General features: G+C 43.0%; 1 protein-coding gene across 1 annotated transcript; it reads left to right on the top strand.

The window, feature by feature from the left end:
* The first annotated feature begins 9922 nt into the window (after positions 1-9922).
* Positions 9923-10516, top strand: LOC141589871 (uncharacterized). Its single transcript, XM_074410493.1, has one exon. It carries the CDS (start codon positions 9923-9925, stop codon positions 10514-10516), a length of 594 nt encoding a protein of 197 aa, XP_074266594.1.
* Positions 10517-12036: the final 1520 nt, after the last annotated feature.

Below are 12036 nucleotides of genomic sequence, written 5' to 3'. Positions count from 1 at the left end.
CTAAATTTGCACCTTCGGAGTAAGCAAAAGCTCATGCTTATTTTCTAAGTTCATTACAAGCTCTTGCTTAGAACAATTATTCTTTTACATTTACTCGAACTACGCGCAAGGGTTTGATTTCATTTTTTTAAGTGAATACGTAGGCAATCCTTCACAGGATTCAACCCGTTATATCTAAAATGTAAATAGAAGGACATTTGCATTGCATTTGGAATTCGACAAGAATAATAAATAGAAAATCACAACGGTTTCATAACCATTTAACCTTTTTTATTTCATTCATTTTCTAATAATAATAGTACGCTACATAATAAAAATAGAATAGGCTAGGATTCTAAAAACCCCACCTTTTTATTACAACAATAATAATAATAATCAAATAATAAATAAATACTCGGGCTATTCCTCCATCTTCCCCTTGCCCTTGTGATTCTTGTCATATTTCTTGTCACGACCTCGAGCCGGACGCTCTTGCGCCACCTCAGACCTAATCACCAACGGTCTTTCTCGAGGCCTAGCTTTTCCATTCTTGCCAACCACCATTTCCGCGACAGGAGTAGTCTTTGGTTTCTTCGAAGGATGAACAACTTGAAACCCGGCTTCTTCCTCTCCCTCAGTCAAGTGCTTTTCTTTCTCTTTCTCTACCTCGCGCACCTTGTAGTCAACGGGCTCGCGCTTCCTCAATCTCTCGCACTCTTCCGGAGTAGTAGCCTTTCTCCATCGCAGATAAGAATCCGACACCCACAAGGTATTAGCGGAGAAATTCAAGAACCACATGTTTCTTTGAGCCCATTTAATGGCCCACTCTCTTCGGCTCTCCGTAGTAAGCGCCATAGCAGTCTGCGGGACGGTATCAAGCTTCGAGATCGTCTGTTTCAGCCCAACTTGTCTCATCAGCCTTTCCAGGAAGATGCACACCATAAACTCCAACCCAGGAATGCGCACGGACCTAGTGGGATCCAAAGAAGACACTCCAGTGACGGATTTGAGGTGCCACCACGGTACGACCCACCTAATCAACGGGCCATCATCACTCTTCAGTTTGTTCTTCCAGTAATCACATACCTGAGTGAAGTCCACCGTGTACAACCTCGTCCTCATCGCAATCGAGCGGGCATGATAGGAAAGAGCATGAACTGGGGTCTTGATCAATCGGAGCCGTTCCATAAGCCAAACCTACCAAAAGCGGGTATTAGACAAAAAAAAAAAGAAAAACAAAAAAAAAAACGAAAGAAAAACAAAAAAAACGAAAAAAAAACGAAAAAAAAAACGAAAAAAAAAAAACGAAAAAAAAAACGAAAACAAAAAAAGAAGAAGAAAGAAAAAATGTGTCTTTTACCTGCAGAATGACGGGGCTTCCCAAATACGGTAGATCACGGTTGGATTTCCTATTATCCAAACCCAAAAGAATCTCTCCTAAGCATAAGCAAGTGGGCTCTGCCTCACTCCATTTGCTCAACAAGGCCCAGAAGACGGGGATCACTTCTCAAGTCTTCATCAACATGCCCTTGGAAGACATACAAATGCAACAAGCAAAAGCCAAATGCCCTCCGCCTAGCAACATGAGAAACGGTGCGGTCGGCCCTGTTGATGAATCGATCCATGAAGTCCAACATCCTCACACCCTTCGAGGTCACTAGACGGTCCACCTCAAGTCTAGTCAATCCAAGCAAGTCTCTAAATTTGCTCTTGTACCCTTGCGAAGTAGAAGGAATGGCAGGCAAGTGTTCGGGATCCCACCCACCAATAGCGGCAATTTCTTCAGGAAACGGGCAAATATCACCTCCAGGGAACGCAAAAACATGGTAATTCGGGTCCCAATAGTCAAGACAAGCATCCAAGAACGGTTTAACAACCTTGATGAGTTTTAAACTCAACAAAGACCCAAAATTATAAGCACCCATATCAAGTTTCTCCATGTTCGAAAATTCGTTGGTCCATTCCTTCAAACGAATCTCCAAAGTATTCATGATAAAAAAAATTATTTTGAGAATTTTATGTAAATAGACGAAGCAGAGACGGAAGATTTGTGTGAATAAAAACTCCATCGACGTTTCTATTTATACTAATTTCTGTTTCCAAAAATCCATCAGAGCTGAACACCTTGGGAACAAAGTAGCGCAGACACTGCTGCGCCTCTTCAAAGGGACGCAGCTCATGCTGCGCCTCTTCCTCAGCTTCACTTCTGTGATTTTCCGCGTTGGATCTTTCCTAATTCCATGACGAATAATTTCCTATTCCTACGGGTTATTATTTGGGTAAATACGAGAAGATTACCATATTTCAGGTTTCCTAATTTCGCGGGCACACATTTCGAGGCGACATCGACATTTTCGCCATTTTACCACACTTGTACATTTTCATTTTAGGAAATAATTTTCATTCTCATTTTAGGAAATAATTTTAATTCATCATTTTAGGAAATAATTTTCGTTTTAATCCATTTTAATTTTACATTTCTCATTTAATTCATTTATTTTAAAAAATAGTTTTCAATTTACCGAATTTCAACATTTATATATTAATTTCAATTTCTCAATTTCATTTCTACATTTCTAACTTACAGATTTCTGTTTTTTTTCTTTTTTTAGGGGTAACCCTCCCTACCGTCCGGTCATTTTCGGCAATTTTTTGCATTTTTTTGCATTTTTGCATCTTTTGAGTCATTCGTTTTGCGCTAATTAAGGCCATATGTATATACAAATGTATGTTTTGCGTGATTTCTATGTAAATTTCGGCAGCATGACGACGTAAACCGTCATCTACCAAACCTGTTCAAAACTAACCTGCAGATACAAGCAACACAACCCAGCAGCAAAGGCACTCAGGCCGTCGTATATACACCAAATAAAGGAAATGTACAACAAACTGGGGGCTCTCGCCCCAAACAACGTCCAAAAATGTCCAAAATCAATGTCCAAAGGTGCAAGTCTACAAAAACTACACAAGACTACTGCTGGTCGCCCTCCAGCTCTGCAACTCTTGCCGCAAGAACGGCAATCTCGGCGTCCTAAACCTCGAGCTCCCTCAACAAGCGAGCTGTCTCCTCCCGAGACTGGGTCAACTCTCGCTCCAGCTCGCGGTCACCCTATAAACAACAACAAAATTGGCTCATGTCAATCGTTTCAAGCAAAGTTGGAAAATCAAAAATCAAAAATGGAAATAGGCATAAGGTTCATACCTGACGACCTCGACCGCCGACAAGTGACTCGACGGCAGTAGCTCGCAGCCGGTTGGCCACCCTCCACAAACCGAGACGGCGCAACCTGCATTTCCAAAAAAAATTCTCAACAATCGAACAAAATCAATCAAATGTGTTCTTACACAGAAGTTATGCAAAGTTAGAGGATTTACCCTCAGAATCAGATGTTGCCAATCGTCTAGGCCAGCATCTGTCACGGCTACGTCAAAATCACGCAGCTCGGAGATCGTCGTCCTCCCGGTCGCGTCAGTGTACTCGAGGGTCTCGGGTACTCTGGGGGCTCGATGCCCGCCGCCTCACCTCTGCCCGCAAGTCAAATATTTCTCATTAATTGATGATCCTTCATCATAATTCTCAAAATCAAGTCAAGAGGAAGAGTAAAGATGCTCACCACTACCGGCCAGTACGCCAACCTCCCGTAGAGGAATGCCGAGTAGTCCTCGCCAGGAAGAAGGAGGGCGTCACCACTGGCACCGGCCAAGTCCGCCTCCCTCTCTGCCTCGGAAGGCTCCCTAAACATCGTCCTGGGAGGATCGACGGGAACCGTCAACACGTCCCAAGAGCACTGACGAGCCAAGCGCTCGCCCAAGTACCACACAAGACCCATCGACTTCCTCAACAGCAGTCGGCTCGAGCTCTTGGGTCGAAGGACCTCAGCCACGAAAGGAGGCGCTCCAGCGTACTCCGCCCAAGGTCTGGGCACCCACTGTGACAAGATAAACGAGGATCATTCCTATGATCAATTAAAAGACAATATAAGAAGCAAATGAATATAGGTAAGATACTTATGTTGTCCAGCTGAAGAGCGTTCACATCCCTCCGGTAGACGCCGTGAGAAGAACGCTTGCTCTTCGTCCTGCACATCGCCCAATCCCTCACCACGGGATAAGCATTCTCCAGCGGCTCCGTCCTCTTGGGCGCGAGGCCCGAGAAGTAGGAGTACACCCATGCCTGCGAAGCAATATAGTTAATGACGATATTTCGTAATTTGATAAGGAAAGGAATTGATTTCGGTCTAAAGGAAGGTTCATACCTCCAGCAGTAGTCCAGGTCCGACAGCACCGGGAGAAGTCCCCTTCTCCATCAACTCCGGACGAACCATGGCCCTCATGAAGCGGATGAGGACCGCAAAACCAGCAGTGACCCAGTCCCAACACCCTAGGGAACTTAGGTCAGAAAGGAAGGGAAGAAGCTTCGTCGACAGCCTCTCGCCCTTGTCTCCGAGGTAAATCGAAGACAGAAACCACCAGAGCCACAAACGAGCCCTCTGCTCAGCTGTACAGGGAGGAGGAGTCGTCTCCCTCCCGTCAATCGTCACCAGCGCCGAGATCTTTCCCGCAAAGTAGTCTTGAACGTAGGAGCTGGGCACCAAACCCGGCACTGTGACAGCCTTCGGCGACAAGTTCCAGCCGATCAATCTCCTCGCCTCGGCCGAGTCCACCCTCATGGCAGTCTCCGGCCACTCCACCTCCTTGGTCCCGCACGGCAGACCCGAAATCATGCCGTAGTCCTCCAGAGTGACTCCCACCTCACCGAAAGGCATGTGAAACGTGGAAGTCGTATCCCATAATCGGTCCAAGAAAGCGCGGACCAGGCTAAGGTTAGCCCGCAACTTCCTCTTCGCAATATCCCTCCAGGCCTGCACCAAAGGACCGAACGCTCCACGCTCGATCATGACCCGCTCCTCCGCCGACAGCCGCTCGTAGTGCTCCATCGCTGTCGTGTAAGCCAAGAAAGACCTGATGTTCCCGGCCTCCTATTTTGATTTGAAACAAAAGCTATCTTTAGTTTTGAATGAAATTTGAAAGAGATGTGAACGAATGAATGAAAGAGGATGAGTAATGAGTAGTGAATTCTTATTTACCAAGCTCTTCACCGTCCTGTAGGACAGGTGACCCTCTGCATCCCACAGCAGGTGCCTACTCTCCCAAGTCTCAGCCCACGCAGGAGATCCTCTCAGCTGACGACCTCCTCGTCCAACGTTGGCCCGTCTCGGGGCCTCCACCTCCTCAACAGCCTCCTCCTCGTGGACCTCGTCCCCAGCAGCCATCACCGCGGCGGTGAAGGCCTACTCTAAAGCCTCCTCAACAGTAGCAACGTCTATCTCCATGGGAGCCCTCCCAGAAGTAGAAGCTACATCACCTGCAACATTGAAGCAAGTTTAGGCCGCGTCACGTGACGACAAGCCTTAGTTAAGGATTTTCGAGCCTTCGAAGCCCTGAAATCGCTCTTTTCTCGCCACATTCTCACCAACCCAATCACTCATGTGGTAATTTGGGTCAAGTCAAGCCTAATGTGAAGCCTAGTTCCGGGTTCGAGTCGAAATTTCGGCAGCATTTCGTTATAACAGCAATTATGCCCTAGAAAAGTGTCCTGAAAAAGCCGTCACAAACCAAAATTCCGAGATGGTAGGAAGTTTACCCATCATTCAAGGATCCCAAATATCAAGTTTCATCGCAAATGGGCAATCCTAAGGCTATTTTCGAAGCGATTTACGGTTTAGCTGTGAAACCGTCTCAAATTTCACTCAAAGGCTCAAAACTCAACGAAAATTCAAGACAAATACATGGTTATGTTCCTTATATTACCAATTATCCATTTCTAATGTCAATTTGACAAGGCAAATGCATTTGGGGGAAAAGCCCCAAATTTTCGATCAATTGGGTCATAAACCCTAATTTTTTCGACTCAAAATTGAGCCAATATGGACGATTAATACAAGAATGAGACACATACCTCGATTAGTCATGATTAATGCAAGCTTTTGGATCAAACCTTGGCGGAAATGATTGATTTTTGAGAGAGAAATTGGAGGATTTGTATTTCGAGCAAATGAAACAAGCCTCTGATTATTGCGTTTTTACGCAGAAGAAACACTTTGGGGAATAGACGCAGCAGGCACTGCGCCTCTTCCTTGTGTTCCCTCCATACGGATTTTCAAAACTTCGTTATGAATTCGTTATTTGTGGGGCCATCTTTGGTGCGCCTCTTCCCCGATGCTATTTTATCCTTTTGGTCTGTTTGATGATTTTCTTTCATTCCGGCCCGCATTTCCAAGCCGCAGGATCATTTGCATATTATTTATTTCTTCCAAGACCTTTTTCTTGTCACAGCGAGCATTTATTCCTTCACAGAATTCGACACGCCTTCATTATGTTTCCCGACGAGAGTAAGCGGATACACTTTCCCTCTCATGACATGAAGAATAATTCCCAATCATGTCTCCAAATGCGAGAGTAAGCGGACGTCTTTGTCCCTCTCAAGACATGAAGATTAACATCTACCTAAGCGATTTCTCCTCGGCCTTCCCTTTGTGTCCTGCTACTCGCAATTATTTCTCGAAGACTACCCAAGCATCCTTCTTTGGCGGTTCCCCCTTTGTGTCCTGCTACTCACCTTATTTAGTCCTTACGCCCGATCTTCGCTCAATAGCTCCCATGTACCTCCGGAAGCATCTCGAGGAAGAAGTCTCAGGTATGGTCTCTTCTTATGGCTGGCGAGCCTCCTTACGTAGTCTAATGGACTTTAAACGACCCTCCCCGATAGTCAACGAGACTCTAAAATGTTCCCGACGACAGTCCTTGGTTCGAGACCCCTTGAGCGCCTCGCGTCGCCATAGTCGTCGAGTTGTAATCTTCGATTGAACTGATGGCTATACTTTGACTTTCGCCTTGTCCAAGCCTCAGTCAAAGTGGGGGCTCAGTAGATACCTCATTTCTACACCTCTCGCAAACCACCCGGTGATGATTGGGCCGCATGTTTGGTACGCGCGGGCGATTTGTGACAATTCGTAAGATTATCGTCAAGTGATTGCTCAAATATTAATGTCTACCTCTTAGTTGTCATCTACGTGCCGATACGGTCGTTTTGTGATAATTAGAGTACATTTGGAGTCCGGGCCTAAAACCGTCTCCATTTTCTGATAACCGTTAAATCCCGAGTCAGAATGTTCTGGAATGTTCCGGATATTTCTATTCCATATTTCACAATCTTTATCTTTTGGTAAACAATTTCCCGTAATATTCACATAAGATATTAAGGAAAACCGAATTATTCCGTCCTACCATAACTTAAACACGGAAATCTTTCTTCCGCAGGAGGAAACCACTTGGGAACAGACGCAGCAGGTACTGCGCCTCTTCCAAGAGACGCAGTGGCTGCTGCGCCTCTTCCCAGGTCCTTTTCTGCATAATTTTCGTATCTTTTTCATATCTTTTCGAGATTCACTTCCAAAGAGTCTCCGAAACCCTAATTCCTCCACGTGATTAGTATAAATAGGAGCCTTCGCTCCTCATATTTCTCACACGAGTGTCCGCCCTTCTCTTCTCCCTTTGCATTCTAGACCTTTGTTCTTACTTTTTGGCGTCTACGTGCTTGAACATTCGACCACGTAAGCTCGGCTCCTTCTGAGTACCAGCCTCGTTTGCATGACCGACCAATTTGACCAACTCCACATCAATCAACTTAACTAATCTAATCGTTTTCCTCTTACGAGGGCACTTTCTTTGCATTCGCGTCGAGCATCACTAATCGATATCTTAGTCCTTCTCGTTTCGTCAAACATGTAAGTCTAAGGGTGTATAATCTCTCTTTTGTTTATTGTATTTTAATTGTTGTATCATTATTTTAAGGTTTATGTCGAAAATACCTCTTAAAACTGATTTCTAAAACCGTCTTTAAAACCTCTTTTTACGGATTTCCAGTAGATAACCGTCGAGAAAGGACGCAGCAACTGCTGCGCCTCTTCGAAGGAGCACAGTTCCCGCTGCGCCTCTTCGTGAGGCTGCCGCAGTTCCTGCTTCCTTTCTTCTTCGTTCATCCTCTGTATTTTGTTCAATTGTTATTTGTTTTCGTTTGTTTGTTAACTCTTCGACTCAATAGTTTAATAATTTCGCATGTATATCATTAATCATCATCATTAGTTCGTATAATTCATTGTTAAATCCGATTTAAATCCCTTATAACCAATATTTGCGGGTTTTTGTCATTAAACTCAATTCGGGTTTTAGAGGTTCGATTCAATCAATATTGAGTCTCTGGAATTCGTCGTTGACATATTTGCACCTGTTATTCATCGTTTGTTCATCACGTTCGTCATTAATTTGTCATTAATTCATCATGTTTAGTCTATTTCATTCACTCATGTCACTAATCAATCATCCTTTCGTGTAAATTAATTAGTATATTCCGTCTCATCCATGTTCTATTATTTTATGACCCATTAATCATATGTAAATAACCTATTAATCACTTTCATCCGAGTAAATAATTTAATCGATCATTAAATTTACCAATTGATATTAACAACACGCAAATCCGGCTTCACAGCCAGAATTCAGGTCAGGAACAGACGCAGCGTCTGCTGCGCCTATTCCAAAGGACGCAGCTCTGCTGCGCCTGTTCCGGGCTGAATTCTGTCCCTGAACTCCGTTGTTGCTTGACCTAGTTTAATTAGCTTACGTATAATTAACTATTTATCCGTATTATCACCTCTGTTTTATTCGTTAATTTACTCTTTTATTCTTTTTTCTCAAAATTATCCGTTTTAAAGGTATTTTCGACATAAATCGCCTATCTCAATGTAATTATTGTAATTTTCATTAATGTAGTTTTGTTGTATTTGTCATATTTCTTGTACCATTTGTATGTTTTCTCATGTAATTGAACATTAAATCCTACTTCGACCCAATTGTATGCTAATTAATTGTTCACCGACTTAGTTAATTCTTCACATGCTAGGATCAAAACTTGGATGTTGCATTGCATGCATATAGCCGACGATATATCGAGTACGAATAACTTCCCTAATCATTAGTAGAGGCCGCTATCGAGGCGGGCGGGATTAGGTGTTCGATCAAAAGAGCTTCCTAATACGTACCCTCACCCCTTACTCCAGATCTCCGTGAGCACCCGTGTTCATTGGCATCCACGAGAGTCATTCTAGACATAGAATGCTAAGGGTAACGATTGCTTAGTGTTCATGTCTATACTTTGTGTCTTGACATGGCACGAGGTATTCGAACGGTTCCAATTTCCCATAAAAATTGGTGGCGACTCCAACAAAAATGCAAACACTTGTTCCTCTTTCCTCCCAAGCGCCCCCGTGGGCCCCCACTGTCCACAATGGGTTACCTGACTTCACTCACTTGGCGACGCGACTGCAAGTCAAATGGTACACAAGTCGTCACTAAGGTCTAAGCCTCTAAGGTAAAGAGTAAAGACTAAAAACTAAAGAGCCATCTCATAAGTCATAAAGTGGGACAAAGACAAATGTAGTGACTACACAACTGCCAAACCTCTCTTAATAAAATCCCAATTAATTCCCACCGCAAAACCCAATTCACTAATCTCGCCGGCGGCCTCACTGAACCACACAAGCCGCCGGTGAGAGCCTCCTTTAACCTTAACCTCTAGCTTATCGTTTTCCTTCTTTTTCGATTTTAATAGGCTGATTTGGGTGGTCGATTGATGATTTGTCATGCGGTTGTTGTCTCAGCCTCTTTATCTCCGACAACTATTGACTTCTCCGACTCTCAGCTATGTGTTTTTCTTGTCTAAGTTCCTTTTGTTGTGTGGTTTAATTTTTTTCTTAGTTTGTTTGCTGATCTTTATCCCAATTAGGTCGGGATGTTCTGAATCTTCCTCTTAATCTTGTTTTCTCTCAATCTTTGTGCTGGGTTCAAACCTTTTTGAAGTTAGTTAGAGTTATAATCTCAGTAGATGGATTATCAATTTCTTCTTCTTAATCTTTGTGGTTTGTTTGTTGTGGATGATAATGGGGTCGATGATGATGACCTTACTAAGTTGGTTATGGAATTGGGGGTACCATCCATTTCCAATGTCCATTTGGTGAAAGATAGGGGCAACTCTTTTTTCAGGGAAGGGAATTTTGTTTTGGCTGCTCGTCACTACATTCAAGCTATTAAACTCGTTTGTTTCCTAGGCCTTCCACCCGCGCATGACCAACCCGTAGCCACTTCCCTCTGCCTCTCCCTTGTCCTAAATTTAGCTGTTTGTGAGTTGAAGTTGTCCCAGTATAATCGGGTTTGTTGTTACTGCTCTTTCGTCTTATCCTTTGATCCGACCAATGTTAAGGCCCTATATCGTAGGGGCCTGGCTTTTAAGCATTTGAATCTTCTCTCCGAGGCTATTGATGACTTTGAACATGCTGTAAAATTTGAACCGCAACACAGCGATGTTAATTGGGAACTCCTTTCTGTGGCTGACCTCTTACTTTTAAATGTTAATGGGAAACGGGTCGCTTTTCCTTTTAACCCTTTGAGCTCAGACAAGAAAGGTAGAAACCTTTGCTAGCTGATACTATGACTGAGAAGTTTGCAATCCCTGTTGATTTGGACGTAGCGTCTTGTAGTAAAGTTCCTTTGGTTACGGATGTTGTTTCTCCTGCTGTAACTGATGCTCACATTATTATGGACTCCGAAAAAATGATTGCTGCTACTGGTTCTGACTTTATTATGGACTCTGAAAGCCTTAACGAGGCTTATCCGGCTTTGGCAGTTAAGGACGATTGTAATCCCTCCACTACTTTTACCTCAAGGCCTGGAAATTACTCCTTCTCAAACAAAAAACATCCTACTAATAATTTGCGTTTGTCAGCCCAATATTATAATAATTTGTTACTTGGGAGGGATCTCTCTTTATTCCATCCAAGATCGTTGTCATCCTTGAGGGTTCGTCCCCTCACCTCTACAAATTTTATTTCGACGGGAACTCCCCATGAAGATATTTCAAGGGAAGCAGCAGTTCCCATTCCTTATCCTTTTAATGAAGAGCATCACCAGCTTTCGCATTTGGGGTCTAAGAGTGTTGAGTTTGGTCATGAGGATTCTGTTTCACATATTGCCAAAAAGAAGCGGTTTTCGTCTGATTCCTCTATGGTTAACAAGGTATCCACGGTTCAGTTTCAATTTGCTGCAGTTAAAGAGAGCTCGAGCATGAAGTGTTGTCGCAAGGTGAAGCATTCCATTCGTCGGGGTCGATTGGTTAGATCTGCTGTTATCTTGGAGAAGAGATCATCGGTTTCTGTCAATACCTTACCTTTTTTTTGCAGGTACACGGATAATGTTGTTGCAGTTAAAAGGTCAAAACGTAAGGAGGCCGACTTGCTCCAGTTCGAGGACTATTATCATCCACCCTTTAAGAAATGTCGTATTTCAGCTTCAGTTAGTTTCGCTTGTAATTTTAATTCGGTTAGTTCAATCTCCACTAGTTTAGGGGTATCTAATTCCCGTATGTTTGTTTTGTAATTTGTTTTGCTGTATCGAATTTTATGTATGCTCCTTTTTTTATAGTCTATATGAAATAGTACACGTTTGGCTAAAAAAAAATCTCATAAGTCATAACCAAGGGAGTTACATAGTAGAAATGAGTAGCAGTAGTTACCCAAAATTCTTAAAAAATACTCCCTTCCAGTCACTATAATGTTTCCACTTTCCCGAAACGGATTATTCAACTAATGTTCTCATTTCCTTTTTTGGTAACTTTTATTCTTATTTTATTCATTCTTCTCTCCTATTACCAAACCCCACACAACTCTTTTACTCCTATTTTATTACTTTCCTTTATGTTTTGACCCCACAATTTTTTATTTAACTACTAAGAGCATTAGCAATAGATGAAACTCCAATAGGTTTGTTCTCATGCCACATAAGTTAGTATACAAATTCATTTACTTACAAACCTCATCTCAACAACAATTAAACCTCTTCAAGGTTCATCACATGACCCACTATACTATTTCTCCTCTCACATTCTCTCTCCACAAACCTGTATACTATATTATAACCCCTTTTATCCATGAACCTCAACACTCA

Source organism: Silene latifolia, chromosome 7, assembly GCF_048544455.1.
Source record: "Silene latifolia isolate original U9 population chromosome 7, ASM4854445v1, whole genome shotgun sequence".
Lineage (NCBI taxonomy): Eukaryota > Viridiplantae > Streptophyta > Magnoliopsida > Caryophyllales > Caryophyllaceae > Silene > Silene latifolia.
Note: the sequence above shows the minus strand (reverse complement) of the source record. Positions and strands in the feature narration are given on the sequence as shown.

Excerpts from the sequence above, each read along its gene's own strand:
- LOC141589871 (XM_074410493.1), top strand. The coding sequence starts at position 9,923 with ATGGATTATCAATTTCTTCTTCTTAATCTTTGTGGTTTGTTTGTTGTG.